We start from the raw sequence: 16,295 nt of genomic DNA, 5'->3' as shown, positions 1-16,295 counted from the left end.
TCCAGATATTGGATTTATCACTTCAGTAGTACATCAATTTTATCATGCCATTCTCTTCACACTTCACATTGGTTTATACAGGTGAAAATTAGAGTTGAATCTCCCATACATAAATGTGATATTTCCTTTCTATCCAGATGTGTATGGTTGAGCTGAGCCTAGAACTGATATATGCCTGTTGCCACAAAAAAAAAAAAAAAAAAAAGTCTGACTCTCAGACTCTATCCAGTTGCCTTATTTATTAACCCAACACATTTTGTTATAGGTTCCAGCAATTTAAGCAAAAGCAGGCTGATTTATTCTTACTGAATTTGAACAGGCTTAAATTGCTTTTCCTAAAATGATGCTGAAGTGAGACCCTAATTTGAGCATTTCCTTATGAACAAATCTTGTGGTTATGTAGCCCTCCCACAATGACATTTCAGTGTAAATGGTGATGCCATTGGTCCTATGTTCCAGGAAAAGGCTCATGTGTCCATTCAAACCGGTACAACAAACAGAACATCAGAACAAGTCTGTTTTTCACAGATTTAGAAATATTTTAAAAGCACTGTTTACCCCTCTTCTTTTTTGTTTTAAGCTTCAGATCTGCTAATGTTCCATGCTTCCACTTTGGCCAGAGTATGCCATGATTTACACCAAGCTGTCATCAGGCAGCACTCCCATTTTTTATGTGTAGTTATGAGTGCAGCATTAACTAGACCAAACAACAAGACAGGATTGTGCATCACACACTGCATGCACTTTAGACTCTACTGATGAATAGGCAAGGCCATATTCATAATTTGTGCACTAAGAAAGAAAAAAAAAATTGCGTGAGATTATAGCAATAAAAATGGAAATCAAAGGCATGAATACAGCAAATAGATTATGCTATCATTCCAGAGCAGACAGTAGAGAAGTCACAGTTGCCCATTTATGTTTTGACAATTCATGCATCAGATAAGATTTTCAAAGAGGGGTACCACAGTTTAGGGAAGTGGAGAACAGAATAGTTGCTGCTAAGTGTGGATTTAACAGTGCATTTATTATTTGCACAACTTACTTTCGGAAAAGCTGGCAAAAAAAGCCATTTCCCTAAAGAAAAAAAAAAAAAAAAAAAAAAAAAAAGAAATTCAGATCATGCAGGAAAAATGTCACAGTCAGGCAAGTTATCTCTTAGTTTATCTCTCTCTTACAGTGGTCCTAACCAGACACATCAAAGAGAAATTCAAAAGCTATCAGACAGAGTCTTGTACTTTCTACCAGAGTTAGACACAGGCTGGCATAGCCTGCCCAGCAGCTCTTATAGTCTCCAAGCGATGAGCTGTTTAAGCCCCCACATACCATACCCTGAAAGTTTCAAACATGCCCAGGATGGTTACCAAGTGCAGGAACGTTCTGAGTCTGAACGACTGTGTGATGGAACCTGGCTCACTCCAACATGAATTTTTCCCAACCAAATGTTCTATGTGATTTGGCAGCTGGATCAGGGACTTTTCCCAAGAGGCAGCTATCCCATTTCAGCAGTTAGGACAGCTTGCTCACACAGAAACAAACTGCTGGATACCAGAAGCTCACAATGCCTGACAGCCTTCCCCACTGTGTAGAAGTTCATGTAATAGAAGCTGGTTTACACACAGTTTACCTCCCAGAAACATCTGTATATGCTCGCAGCATGCTTAAGCCTTTTGAAAATTTTGGTAAGTTTTAGCTTCTGCCATGTCCTACAGCTTGCACCCTAAACCTAATTAGGCATTGCAAGGAAAACAAGATTTTCTATTTCATTACTCAGTTCTGCTAGTCTTCAATTTTACTGAATATCAACTGAGCTTTATCATAAAGAGCAGAAAAAAAAGTATCTTCCATGCTTCTTTTTCTGGATCACTACTTCACATAATTTAATAATATCTACTATTACTCCTTTCCTTTCTAAGGGCACAGTCCCAAGAATTTTAATATACTTAATATAAGGTCTTACGTGCCTTCCCCAAGTTCTCACCTGCTTTGCAATAAACTTGCTTACATTAGAAACCTACTCATTGTGCAGTTTCTACCTCTGCATACATAACTTTTTTCTGTATATTCTTCTATTTTTGGCTTTATACATATCTCTCTACATCAGATTGAAGCTTTCTGCGAACTATAGGGTTCCTTCTGGCACCAATACCACAAACTTATGGCACTACAAGGTATAGACATTGATTAAATTTTCTGCTTCAGTGTTATGTCAATATGGTGGGTTGACCTGGCTGGACACCAGGTGCCCACCAAAGCCACTGGATTCACTTCCCTCAGCTGGACAGGGGAGAGAAAATATAATGAAAGGCTTGTGGGACAAGATAAGGACAGGGAGGGATCACTCACCGATTACTGTCATGGGAGAAACAGACTCAAGTTGGGGAAATTTTATTTAACTTATTATCAGAATAGGGCAATGAGAAATAAACCCCAAGCCTTAGAGCACCTTCCCTCCTTCCTGGGCTTAACTTTACTCTTGCATTCTCTACCTCCCCCACCTCAGTGGCACTGATGAATGGAGAATGGGGATTGTGATGAGTTCATCCGTTGTTGTTTCTGCTGCTGCTTCCTCCTCCTCAAAAGGACTCACACTCTTCCCCTTCTCCAGTGTGAAGTCCTCCTCTGAAAAGAGCCCTCTACAAATTTCTACCTGAGAACTTCCCATGGGCTGCAGTTCTTCAAGAACTGCTCCAGGGTGGGTCTCCACAGGGTCACAAGTCCTGCAAGCAAGGCTGTTCCAGCATGGACTTCCCACAGGATCACAGCCTCCTTTGGGCATCCCTTGGCTCTAGTGTGGGCTCTTCCACATGCTGCAGGAGGATCTCTGCTTCCCCAAGGACCTCCCTGGGCTGCAGGGGCACAGCTGCCTCCCCATGGTCTGCACCGGGGGCTGCAGGGGAATCCCAGCTCTGGTGCCTGGAGCACCTCCTGCCCCTCCTTCTCCACTGACCTTGGTGTCTGCAGAGCTGTTTCTCTCATGTAGTCTCACTCCTCTCTCCATCTACAATGGTATAGGGTTTTTCCTTCCCTTTCCTGACTCTGTTATCCCAGAGACACTACCAATGTCACTGCTGGGCTCAGCCTTGGCCAGTGGGGGTCAGTCCTGGAGCCGGCTGGCACTGGATTTGCCAGATATGGGGGAAGCTTCTGGCAGCTTCTCACTGAACCCATCCCTGTAGACCCCTGTGACCAAACCCATGCCGAGCAAACCAAATAAAGTCACCTTTGGACATCTTGAGGCTGATTGGCAGAAGGACTTGAAATGAACTAAATGAATGAGCCACATGGCAGCAAACACATCTCTTCAGGTTTCCCTCCAGTTGTAATTGCGATTTGCAAATTTTCTCATCTTGCTTCTCAGTCAGATCCTTCCCAAATCACAAATGTACAGGGAGGTCACCCACTGAGAGCTGTTTGTGATGAGACGTGATCAGTTAATCCTCTATTTTTCCTTCTATTTCCTTGTTAATTTTAAATTCATGTCATTTCTTTATTCTTCACTCACTACAGCTTAATTTTTTCCTGCTAACCTTGTGTGAGACGTTTCAGAAGTCCTCTGAAACCTCTTGCTAGCACATTTTCTGTGAGCATGCAAGGCACAGATGCAGGCATGATGTGGAAGACAGAGCCAACTGTATGTTTCGTGCTGGCACAAAGCATCTTTGCAGCTCAGAGAGAAGGTAAACCTTGTGTGCACCTATTCAGATCTCAGCAGCCATCTTAAAAGTACATATAAGTAGCGTAGGTCCCCACCTGTTCTTTTTCTGACTTTCATTTTTTTCTCCCCATTTCTCAGTTTTTCAGAAGACAGAATTCATATTCCATTCTCCTCCTCATTTTCAGGGCTCTTTGAGCCTGTAGGTTGAATCCAGCTTCTGAAAGCACAGGGAAGCAGACCAGGGCAGACCAGGTGAGAATCTGGAGGTACTCAGAGAGTAGTAAAACCATTCTTCTGCCTGCTGGAAACGCTCATCTGGAACCATGTTACACCCACACAGCTTGTTTCCAGAGCTATTTCATCAGTGCTTCATGTACTCACTCAGCACACCTAGATCCTTCTGCCTCCTTCATTTTGATGAGCAAGCTCCCCACTTTTAGGAGTGGGGAGCCACACTCCTGGGCTGAAAACTACAACCTATACTACTCAAATTGTGCCCCATTTCTGATACTCCTTTCCTCAAGTACTTTCCAGGCAGTGCCCCAAGCACTTCTCATACCCATAATATATCCAAACAATGAACTGAATCATTAGGAAAATGAGAAAGAACATTTTTTATTCCACCCAAAGCTGTGAGCTTTCTTAAAATCCTCATCCAAAACCCTTTGTTTCAGTCTTCCCTCAGTTAGGAACTGCACAATTGCAACTATCAGAGTCCTTTCACACATGAACATGCACTTAAAATCTGGCAGCACATTGCTCTGTGCCTCAGCAGTTTGTACTAATATGTATTCTGACACTTCAATCTTTATAGGTAATACCTCAGCTTCATCACTAATGAAAGAAAGCAAGCCTGTGGTAGATGCATCCCCAGCAGTGAATGCTGATATTAAGAAATTAAGCTTTTCCAGAAGATGTTTATCTTGTCCCTTTCATCAATTGATCCCTGTTGATAGGGCTGAGGCAATAATACTGGCTGTTCAGTACAAAAACAGTCTTATTCCATAAAACTCTGGGCATTTGTTTTAGTACTTGTCTCTCCCACATGATTGGTCTCCTTTATAGAATTTAATGGGAAAATTTTTCAAATTTTCTGGAGGTTAATTGTTGAGGAAACTCCTCACATCTTGATGTTTGGTCACATTGCTTTACTTTGGAGTTTAGGGCTTTTTTTAGAGCTTTTTATTATTATTTTAACAATTCATTTGCCATTCTCAATTGCATCCAAATCCAAATTGCATCCAAAAACATCTTGGACACCCACACTGCCCACAATCCCTTACTCACTTTACAATGTGTGCAGTGAGACGAAGCATTTGGTACTATAACTTTGGGCCTCCAACTGGCATTAAAACAAAGACTTGTACAGTAAAAACAGCTGCTTTGTAAAAGGACCCTTTGAAAAACAGACTTTGACTGCTACTGCAAAACAAGAGGTTCCTGAACTCTTTTAGCTGGTGGCAAATTTTGGAATTGAACACACAGGCTGTGTCCAGCTCCAGTCAGCCTGTTCCCTGCTGAAGGGCATCCCTACAGCAGGAAAAAGAAGAACACAACTGTGTCAAGGCAATTCAAATAAAAGCCTTAATCTAGCAAAATTGTTTAAACTCTGCCTTTTGAGTATGTTGTGCAGATGGCCCACTGTCAAAATCCCTATCTCCCTCCACTAGCTGAAGCAGCAATAGCCCTAAAGTACTGTTTGGGATAATGAATTTGACGCAACCCTAAGACACAGGTCATAGTCCCATTTGTGTCTCGAGGCTTTAAAAATCTGCTCTGCCTTTGAATCCATTCCGGCTGCAGGAGCTGGGCCCTGCGTTTCACTGGGACAAAAGCCTGGTTCATCCACCAGCACAAGCACAGCTCGTTGTTCTGCAGCACCACGTGCCAGTGGCACCTCAGGGATGCTTAAAACTAACTTATCATCCAACTAGGCACAGCATGGGCTTAGCAGCAGAGAGGGCAGATGTCTCTAATCTGGTTCAGGGACCGCTTTAAAGTCGCTGCCACAACTTAAAAAGAGAAACTGAGTAGGGAGCGATGCTTCTCCATGTTTTCAGACTTGAAGCCAGAGCACAAAGGGGCACACAAGGCATGCATTTAGCCCTGCTGCAAGATATATTACAGGCTCTTGAGTATCCTCCTGAAGCCTGGCAAAACGTGAAATGGACTAGAATTATTCCTCTCATTCTTTTTCCACACAAAATCAAGCTAGGAGAAAAATAGGGAGGAAGGAAAAGATGCAAGAAGACCCATCACAAAAATGATGTTCAACACAGGGAAGGCGTGGAGGGTCCTAAAGCAAGGTCTGCAATTCAGACAAGTTTCATGCCTTTTTCTGAAATTGAGATATGGGAAATTCTCCTTTTCTTAAAGCTATTGCAAACTACCTGATGACAGTTTTTAACTTACATTCCCTGCAAACTAAACATTACTTTTTGTTAAAATGATGGAGACCAAAATACTCATACACAGGAACTTCACACTTACTGGGCTCTACCTGTACAGTAATTCCTGCCAGGTGAAGGGAAATGCTTCAAAAAAAATCTTAGTGCTTCCCACAGGAACACATATGTTTTCTGCCAGTACTGTATCATACTTTTGTAGTCATAAGTGCTGCAAATTGAATTAAAGCAAAGGTGTATAAGAGGCAATTTCAGCACTGTTCTTTGTATAATCCCAACAAATGATGGTACAGCTCAGCACTGGCTTTGATGGGACCCTGCCACTTCAGGAGATACTCGTAGTAGCCCATCAGATCTACTTTATTTTGCATTTTCTAGGGTAATGTGAAATATTATTTTCCAAACTAAGTGCATATATACACCTTGACCGTTTTACAGGAAGATGGTTTAAAGCACAGTGTAATTAAATGCCACACCATTGATCTATTTTGTGTACTGTGGTCTTAGATAAGGCTGTTTCTAGCTATCAAATATTTTTATGTCTTTTAGAGACAGAGGTTAAAATGGGCTTTAACATAATTGGTAGCAATGGTCTGATACTTTCAGCTTAAAGGCAGCATTACTGTAGCTATAAAACAGGTGAGAACACATTTAAATGCTGAATAGAACTGGTTTGTTAACTCTTGCTAAGGTACTACAGTGTTTAAGACACGTTATTTTTTGTAAGTGTATATAAAATCATCAATGACATCACAAATAATAGTTAACAAGTTAAAAATGTCCAGCAAGTGAAAAACATAAAATGGAGTTTTGCCTGACTCACATAATTAAGTAAGAATTAAAAAAAAAAAAAAAAAAAAAAAAAAAAAAAAAGAAGGCAAGGATTTCTCACATCATTTATATTTGATATGAATACTATACACTGCTGTGTGGGCACTTAAAAAAAGAGAACTAAAAACTTCCTCTTGTCTTCTTAAACAATCATTAAATGTAGTGTAAGAACATTTAGGTATTAGGTGTTACAGAAAGCATCATAGTAAGAAATCTCTGTATTTGAACCGCATTGCTGTTCATAGTTAGGCCTTTTCTTGAAGCCAATAGAACTGTCAGCAATCACAGCAGATGTGAGACAGACCTGCTGTTAGCACACTCAACATCCCACCACAGCGTGCTGGTTCCAAGTGGAGAAAAAGGATAAGAAACTGATAAAACTTGTCAAAAAATTTAGGGGTTCGTAACTCATTTTCAACCTGCGTGAGAACAACGAAAGCAAGCTGCTCTGCAGCAACCCAGTATCAGGGTATACCTATGGATTTTTTTTTTCTATCCTCTATGAGCAGAATTCAAAGTAACAGTTCAAGTTGAATGCCAAGAAAAGTATAGAGGTGTGTACAGAGACTTAGTCTGAGGTTTTAGAAGTCTTGGTTTCATATGGAGGACAACACAGACTACCTAAAGATACCTTACTGGTATGATCCAAAGATCCCTCACCCATTTCGCAATAAAACAATTCTTACAAAATTGAGCCCAGGCTTGACAATTCCACAACATGCCTCTGAAACCTTAATAACCAGCAAAAACATCATTGGTCACTGCCTGTACAGCTAACATACAAAACCTCCCGAAACTCAGCAACTGTGAAACACCCTCAGGCTGCTGCATGGGATTGATCTGCCCTGATAATTACCAGAATGTAAAATTCGTCACAGAATGTCTTGAGTAGGAAGGGATCTACAGGAATCATCAAAGTCGGACTCCTGGCCCTGCAGATAACATCCCAGGAATCACACCATGTGCCTGAAAGCCTTGTCCATATGCTTCTTGAACTCTGTCAAGCTTGGTGCTCTGACAACTTCCCTGGAGAGCCTGTTCCAGTGCCCAACCACCCTCGGGGTGAAGAACATTTTCCTGATATCCAACCTAAACCTCCCATCTCAGCTTCATGCTATTTCCTCAGGTCCTGTCACTGGACACCAGAGAGAAGAGATCAGGACCTGCCCCTCCTCTTCCCCTTGTGAGGATGTTGAAGACCACAATGAGGTCTCCACTCTCCTCCAGGCTGAATGGACCAAGTGACCTCATCTGCTGCTCCTATGGCATCCCCTCAAGGCCCTTCACTATCCTCACTGTCCTCGTTTTAGACACTCTTTAATAGTTTAATGTCTTGCTTATATTGTGGCACCCAAAACTGCCCCCAGCACTCGAGGTGAGGCAGCCCCAGTGCAGAGCAGAGCAAGACAATCCCCTCCCTTGCCCAGCTGGCGATGCTGTGCCTGATGCACCCCAGGACAGGGTTGGCCCTCCTGGCTGCCAGGGCACTCCTGACTTGCCATCAACCAGGACCCCCAGGATCCTTTCCAGGGGGCTCCTTTCCAACCTCTCATTCCCCAGTTTGTCTGTACTTCCAGGGCTGTCCCATCCCAGATGTAGAATCTGGCACTTGGCCTTGTTGAACTTCTTATGGGTGGTTGCCTATCTCTAATTCATCGACGTCTTTCTTCAGGGCCCCTCTGCCTTCCAGGGAATCAAGAATTCCTCCCAGCTTAGTATCACTGGGAAGCTTACTTAACCCTTAATGAAGATGACGAAGAGCACAGGGCTGAGGATGGAGCCCTGTGGAAGCCCACTAGTGACAGATCCCCACTCTGATGTCACCCCATTCATTATATCCCTGTGTACCCTGTGTACCCATGAGGCAGTTGCTCACCTATCACATGATATGCTTATCCAGCTGTGTCCTGGACAACCTTTTTGTCCAGAAGGATATTTGAGAGAGTATCAAAAACTACTGAAATCCAAGAAGATTACATCAACTGGCTTTCCTTGATCAGCCAGGTAGGTTTCCTTATTGTAAAAGGAAATCAGGTTTGAAAAGCAGGTTTCCACACAAAGCCCTGCTGGCTGTGACCAATGACCGTGCTGCTCTTCATAGTTTTTCACTATGCACTAGTTTGTCCTTTTTGAAAGCAGGCAGCAATTCCAAAATGCAGTTAATCTCATAATTATAGACACCTAAACTAGTTATAAATAATTTCTTGAAGTGTTGTTTTGGTTTTTTTGTGGTTTTTTTTTTTTTTTTTTTTTTTGGTTTGGTTTTTTTTTCAACTTTCTTTTTAATCAACAAAAAAGGGAGCCTTAACTGACTGGACTAGGTTTTTGTGTCCAGAAGGAATTAAAGGAAATTTCTTTTACATTAAAGGAAACCTATGTTAAAGATGGAAAAGAGCTAGAGTTTGATCCAAATCCACACCAGAGGCTACTATGATAAGAAAGGGAAAAAAGAAGGCAAACAGACTCACAGCTATTTAACAAATTTCAGAAGTGTACTGAGAGACCAAGGTGGTGGTGGAAATACCCATTCATAATAAGGAAAAAGATACACTGACAGTTTTCCTCAGTTTAATATTATTTGATGTTATAAACTACTAAATCCAGACATCTTCACATTATTACACTTGATGACCATAAAAGTCTTATGTTACAGTGTAAGGTTCAATATTACAAAAGTTGCAGAGACCTCCACACAGAAGTCTTAATTTTTCACTCCTATTCACATCTAAAACCAAAACTCTTAACTGTGTACAAATGGAGTATTTCCTTTCATCTTCTAGAGCTGCTTTACAACCACCAGTTCTAAACAGCAACACCAACACTGGTACTGAGAAATCAACTCAAAATCAAGGAAGTGCCACTGCAGTCATTTCCTCAAGTCACACACACTTCCTGCTGGAGAGCTGGCTGTGGAATTTTGCTGTCCTCTGTCTTTTCCTGTCCGGGAACTTGGCACACAGTCTTTCGTTTGAATAACCGTAGACTCAACCGTAACAAGTCACTGTCCATTGCTGCGGAATTTGTGTAAGTTTGTTTTGTTGCACCCTGTTGAAATTGGAAATGGAATTTAAAAAATGAAGAACTGAAAAAAAAAAGTCTTTTAACATGCAAGCTAGGAAATTAACCTCAAGTACTCTCAGTAATTACAGGTTTAATCATGGTAATCATACCACTAGAAAAGACCTGGAGAATTAATGATTTTTCTACTAGCATACAAAATCATAAAACCCACTGCAAAAGTTTTAATTTTAACTTGGATTCTTACAATTCTTATAAAAGCACATGGTATCTTAAGCGAGAAAGTTATTCAACAGTTACCTCTGAAATAATATTTTACCTAATTTTTTTATTATGTGTTCTCTAAATATAGAAAATGTATCTCCAGAATTTAAACATCAAAATGGTAAGAAACAGGAACTAGCTCTAGTCTCAAATTTAAATTCATCTCTCATTTTACATAAAAAATAAATACCCCACAATCTCTCTAAATAAAAGTCAGCTTATTATTTAAAGGACCAGATCTGCTTCAGAACAACAAACACAAAAATTATCTCCCAGAGAAAAGCTCTGCTTAGGGACATCTGTGTTCCCACACTTTGACCCAGCACTGTAAGCAGACCACTTGCCTTTTCATTCTTCATGAGCTGCTTACGAATTGCAGAATCCCTGCGGAAGCACAGCGCTTTGCAGCAAGGACCCAGATTGCTGAGAAGACCTGCTCTCTCTTCTTTTCGCCGAAGTGCAGCCATGTTCAGTGCTCCCAGTTCATGTTCAAAAAGCTTTTCTGCATCTAGAAAGAATTGAGATTTGCAGAGATCAATATATACATGGTATTTCTGAACAGCACCATACAGTCACATGAATTTTCTTAACGTTTTACTATTTGTATTTCTGCCTTCCAAACAATACCAAAGTTTGGAAAAAAAGAGTATTGCAATTTATAAAAGAAAATGAATAAATCCTTCCCCATTGAAAAGGAAGGATGGATACTCTTGTATTTAGTTTTGGCACTGGAAAGCAATATTAAGACAGCAATCACTGGGAAGCCTAAAAATCAAGTGACAGCTTTGGACAGAAGACGGGGTATGATTTATGGTCAGACGTGTGACGGAAGAAAGGTGTTTGCTTACCAATTGTATTAATCATAAAGTAGCCCAAGTTTCACTTCTTTGCAAAGCATCAGCTAACTGTGCTAGTGTCAACACTGTTTTTGTATGGCTATGCAGAAGTGAAATACAACTATATAGAATAATTTTTTCATTTGTGGTGGATGAACCTGGAGAACAAGTCAGCACCTACCCCTTCCTACTGGCTCACCTAAAGCATGTAACAGAACTCAAGGTGATAGAACCAGTCCTTCAACATATTTACCAGAAGAAACAGTGTGCAGAAAAAACACTTTTAGAAAAGATGGATCCTGAGGTAAATCTTGCTCTGCAACAAGTCTCTGAAATGCAAAGACTAAAAGAGCACACAGGGCTGGACCGGAGCTCATTGATTTATAGCCCTTTTAAAATAAATAGGAAGATTATAATGTAATAGACAAAAAAGGCTGGAAAGGTACGTGGCTGAGTCCAATCCAGCTGCCTCTATATAGTAAAGCTGGGTGTTCAGCAGAGAATTTAACACCTCATTCAAGATGTGAAGAACCCTGGGCAAAATACAGCAAAGCAAAAGAAAAAAAAAAAAAGCAAAAGCAAAGACTGCTCCAACAGTTTGGCAGTATGAACCCAGAAGAGGACAAAGATGCATTTTTTAAACCACTCAGAATGTGGATGAAACTCAGTAGTTTTTAAACAAGGTGAAAAGAAACAAGAAAGTTCCACGAAATGAAGGGCAGGTTAAAGAGAACTGCACTGAAGTCAAAGACAACCTCAATGGACAATCAAAAAATGGAAATAAGTGACAAGACACAAAAAGGCCACTTCAAAGGTAACATGGACAGCTTGCAGAGTCTTCTCAGATGCCAGATGTTTGCTGAACATATCTGGCAAGTAAGCATGTCCATATCCTTAGAGGAACAATTGCATATAATAGAGGGCAAGTCAGCTAAAAATCTCAAAACCATCACATCACATCCTACAGATTTTTGTTTCCAAAGAAAAAATAATTTAAAAAGCACACCCTGAAACAAGGTATCATTTCCCTACTTTCTGCATTTAATAGTATTACCAGAAATATTTCGATTTGTTCCTCAACAAGAACAAAGATGAGAACACCTACCTCAGGAGTAGGACTGGGAGACAAATTATACCACCACGAAGTCCAGAGTGAAAATGCTACTTTTTCACTGTTACACACACTGAGCTCATCTAGCACAAATTCATTCCGTTTTCAGGGCACTGTATTTGTGCCTTACTTTAGACTATATGTGCTGTGGCTGTGTAATCTCTGTACAGAGAACATTCACCTGGCAGACTGCAGAGGAAGTGCATACACTTGAAAGCCTACTGGCAGTGTAAGAACTCTGATGTGTGAGAGACTGCACACACACACCAAAGGGAAATCAAGAGAGGCACTTTGAATCTCCCATCCTCTCCAGAGCAAGGTTCTGCTGAACCCAAGTATACTTAAGACAGTCCAAAGGCAGTGCTGGAGAGCCTCCTGTTATCACTAAGGACTTTATTTCTAGAGAAGCGTGCAAAGACTGTTGAGTTGAGTTCAGGTATCATTTTAAACAGCCAGGTGGAGCGATCCCGCAGCGCAGTTGCTGTTGCAAGGAATCCCAGGTAAGAACAGTTGAAGTATACAGCGAAATTAAAGCTTACAGGGAGAGAGACACACTTCATACATTGACTATATCAGTTTGTATGCTCAGGAAGACTCAATATTTTATTTGACTCAAAAAAAAAAAAGTAGGAGCTCACGATTCATATAGTTAAACAATTTAAATGGCTCAAGCAAACAGTGACATTGATGGAGATTAGCACAGCTAAAAGTTTTGGATTTTTTTTCCCCTCCACTTATGTGAGACTGTGAGGTTTTCAGAACAAGACAACTGCATAAAGAATAATGTAAAGTGAAAGGTATTGTTTCAAATTAACAACTAGAATTTACCGAGTAAAAAAAACATGAGTTACGCAGATACTATTATTTATAAGCCACAATCTTCTAACATTTAGATCCTGCAATAATTTGCATAGAGGTCTTATAGAAAGCAAATGTTTCATAGTCCCAAAAGAACCATTCTACCATGCAAGTTGTTGCAAGTAGCTCAACTGATTCCTGAGATGTGAAAGAGAAAAATTAGTATTCCTTCTCATGGAAAAACCCTGCTAACTGTAGTAAACAGCACTAGTACAATTGATGCCTAACCCATTTATCATGCATGTCTTATGACATACACTTTGTCCAAATTCCAAACCTGTAAATCATTTTATTTCCCACTTTTAGTAGAGGTATAAAACACATATTTAACTTAGTGCCTTCATTCTGATCCAAAACCCCTATCCATGAATTCTAGAAAGGATCCTTAGAATGAAAATAAGAAATCTTATTTCTTTCTTGAAATACTACTACTAATTCACTGGAAAAGATATTTAGCTTCCTAAGAAACTGCTAATACACTTTAGGCTAGGAAAGCATGAACAGTCTCACAAAAATAATATTCCACTAAGATAAAAGCAATTTTATTTTGTTTATTAGTCTAGACCTCCTCACCATTGCTGGAATCAAAACACTAATTTGACTAACATGCTGCTGTATCACATTTCAGTAATTTCACACAATATTCATTATACACTTTCTGTGGTCTTTGAAACCTAAAATAATGAACTAATGCACATTTCATAAGGACTTTTTCACCACGCATAAAAGACACTTTAATCCCTGCAGAACTTACCTTTAGGTTTTTCTAACACCCTCTGGCAGGTCTCTTTTATTTTGGTGAAGAGCTCTGGTCCTGCCAATCGCTTGGAAATGCCAACTCTCAACATAACAGCACCTGGTGTGAATTTTAGAAGCGCAGCCCCAGGCTCACGTGGTTCTTTTGGCTGCTTTGGCATAAGACTGGACCAGTCTACATCTATAACATCCACTGGATCTGCAAAAACATTGACAGAGAATGAGTTATCACATCACCACCCCTTACTACAGCCGATTAATTTCACATGCTGTGCACACAGCTGTCTCCTGAAAGCAATATATATATATATATATTAGATGAACATTGTTCTGCAGACCTCTTGAACTTTTCATGTAAGAATGCCAAAACTCACTTGGATGGGTGGAAAATGGGAGAAATACAAAAAGAAATAGAAATAAAAAGGTATATGAATTAAAAAATCCCAACCCATGCCTAATATTCTGCTTTATTTTTATTGCAATCCCTTTGTGAAAGGTTGCTCATATCTTGCTTAGCCAGCAGGTTTGGAGATATTACTTATGCATTCAGAAAAGTCACAGTACAACTGAATATGCTAAGATGGATTCAAATTAAATGCTCAGAAAGCTAGCTCACAGATCCTAGATTACCCAGCTGAACTTAGGACAATTAGGCAATTCCATTCTTCCCAATGCACTTGGAAAGCATTCAAGCACAGAGAGAATCTGCTCACAGACTGCACTCCTAATTCAGAAATACTGTCAACATCACAACAGCATTATATGTACACTGAGCTCATCTTTATATTCAAATAATCACAAAAGGGGGTTGATATACTTTTACCAGGCATCTTCTCGTCCTCCTGTTGATCCTCACGCTTTTCAGCATCACCTGCCAGAATTTCATCCAGTTCATCATCACTGATAGGCTCGTATTCTCCAGCACCAGACCCCAGTGACTGCACATCATTAGTCTTTGTTTCATCCTCTCCTCCTACAGAGACAGATACATACTGTAGCTTTAAAGCAATCATACTTATTTTCTAAACATGGTGTACACTGCCTGAAGACAAAAAGGCTTAGCAAACTAAACTGTTAGCTTTTAGGAACAAGTATATTCAACATAAAAACCGGTATTATCCCAGAGAAACAGTGAAGTCATTCCTCCCATACACAATGTGGTAGTTTGAATTTTACATACAGTGGTCCATTTTTGGTGCAGTATTAGTCAAACTGCTCAGAGAAGGCCATTTTCACAAGATACATGTTGATTATCTGATATCTGACATGTAGTTTATAATAATAAATAGTTTATAAAAATCTAAGTCAGTGCCACTAAGTCTTTCAGATGCTTTACTACATTAATCTAAAATCAGGATTCAGTCCAACGGTCCTAAAATAAGTAACAAAACTCGAAAATACAAAAGGTAACAGGTAGCCTGAATGAAACAATTATGCACAGAATTTTAGACTCTTTGTAGCAGTCACAAGAAGAGCTTTTAGAAAACCATGCCAAGCTTCTTTTAGTTACCCTGCTTTCCATCTGCATACAGAAATACGTGTCCTGTATGTGGAAACATATTCCTTAGGACCTGTGAGCACAAGACACTCAAACACTTAATTCTGCAGCTCACAAAAGGGACATCCTGTCACCTGCAAGACTGAAAGATCAAACTCAAGCATTTAAAATTCCATTGCTCTGAACTCAGGCTTTATTACAGTTCTCCACCATAGGTACTAAAAATGAGTTGTGCCACACAAACTGGACAGAATTTACAGGGATCCTCCTCTGTGAATGACTATTCTGATACCTTCCAGCTCCCTTAGCCAGAGTGAAACTGCTTCCATTTTAAGTTTCCCCCTGTTCTTCAGTGGTTTTTTTTTTGGCTTGCCTTTGTGGGGGAAGAAAAAGTAGTCACCTCACTATCCTAAAAATCAGCAAGGAAAAAGCAAGTAAAAGACAAACCAGTAGAGCATAAACAAACTACTCAGACCATCTGGCAATGCTCTGAAGGAAGCATATAGCATCTTTGGCATTATTTAAGCCCACTCCTAAAGCAAACACATTAGGTTCAAAACATTAAGACAATTTAATAATATCCTGACATATTTTGTTAAGACAATATACAACAGTAATTTGCCCAAGTAAATACCACATACATCCCCTAACATCAGCATATCTGATAATTTTACATAGTTTTCTAACAACTTTTTCCTTTTTAGAAAGGAGAATAAGGTGATCGAAATTCACTAGATTTCATTTTGTGTTTTACAACCTTAAATATTCACTGCCTGTAAGATCCATCTGCTGCATCCACATTGATGTACCAGATTCACTAGTTCACCAGTACTACATGCCTGGACCCATTAAAAATTTGCTGTATTAAGAAATTTAAAATAACACAATTCATAGTTCTTGATATGTAGTTTAAAAAATTATTTTATATTTTGAATTTCAAGTAGAAGTTTGGTAATTTCTAGACTATCTTTTACCACTTTTATGTGGAAGTGCACTTTTATATTAATTCTGCATTAAAAATTCAACACACTCATCAGCTGAATTGAGCAATGTAAAGAGG

General features: G+C 39.8%; 1 protein-coding gene across 6 annotated transcripts in view; it reads right to left on the bottom strand.

Moving 5' to 3' along the window:
- Positions 1–9,450: 9,450 nt before the first annotated feature.
- The window catches only part of ZC3H13 (zinc finger CCCH-type containing 13), a 45,550-nt gene continuing 38,705 nt past the window's right edge, over positions 9,451–16,295 (bottom strand). For 5 of the 6 annotated variants that reach the window (XM_068182188.1, XM_068182191.1, XM_068182186.1 and 2 more), the window contains 4 exons: positions 14,555–14,710; positions 13,736–13,936; positions 10,521–10,684; positions 9,451–9,939 (listed from right to left, as the gene is read on the bottom strand). In XM_068182188.1, the coding sequence (XP_068038289.1) occupies positions 9,769–9,939; positions 10,521–10,684; positions 13,736–13,936; positions 14,555–14,710 (692 nt within the window). In that variant the 3' untranslated portion in view covers positions 9,451–9,768. The remainder of the gene's footprint in view (positions 9,940–10,520; positions 10,685–13,735; positions 13,937–14,554; positions 14,711–16,295) is intronic. The other variant, XM_068182187.1, reaches the window with a different exon arrangement.

The sequence above is a fragment of the Anomalospiza imberbis genome, chromosome 2 (assembly GCF_031753505.1).
Source record: "Anomalospiza imberbis isolate Cuckoo-Finch-1a 21T00152 chromosome 2, ASM3175350v1, whole genome shotgun sequence".
NCBI classification, from domain to species: Eukaryota; Metazoa; Chordata; class Aves; order Passeriformes; family Viduidae; genus Anomalospiza; species Anomalospiza imberbis.
The sequence above is the reverse complement of the archived record's forward strand: the minus strand, read 5'-3'. Positions and strand labels throughout refer to the sequence as shown.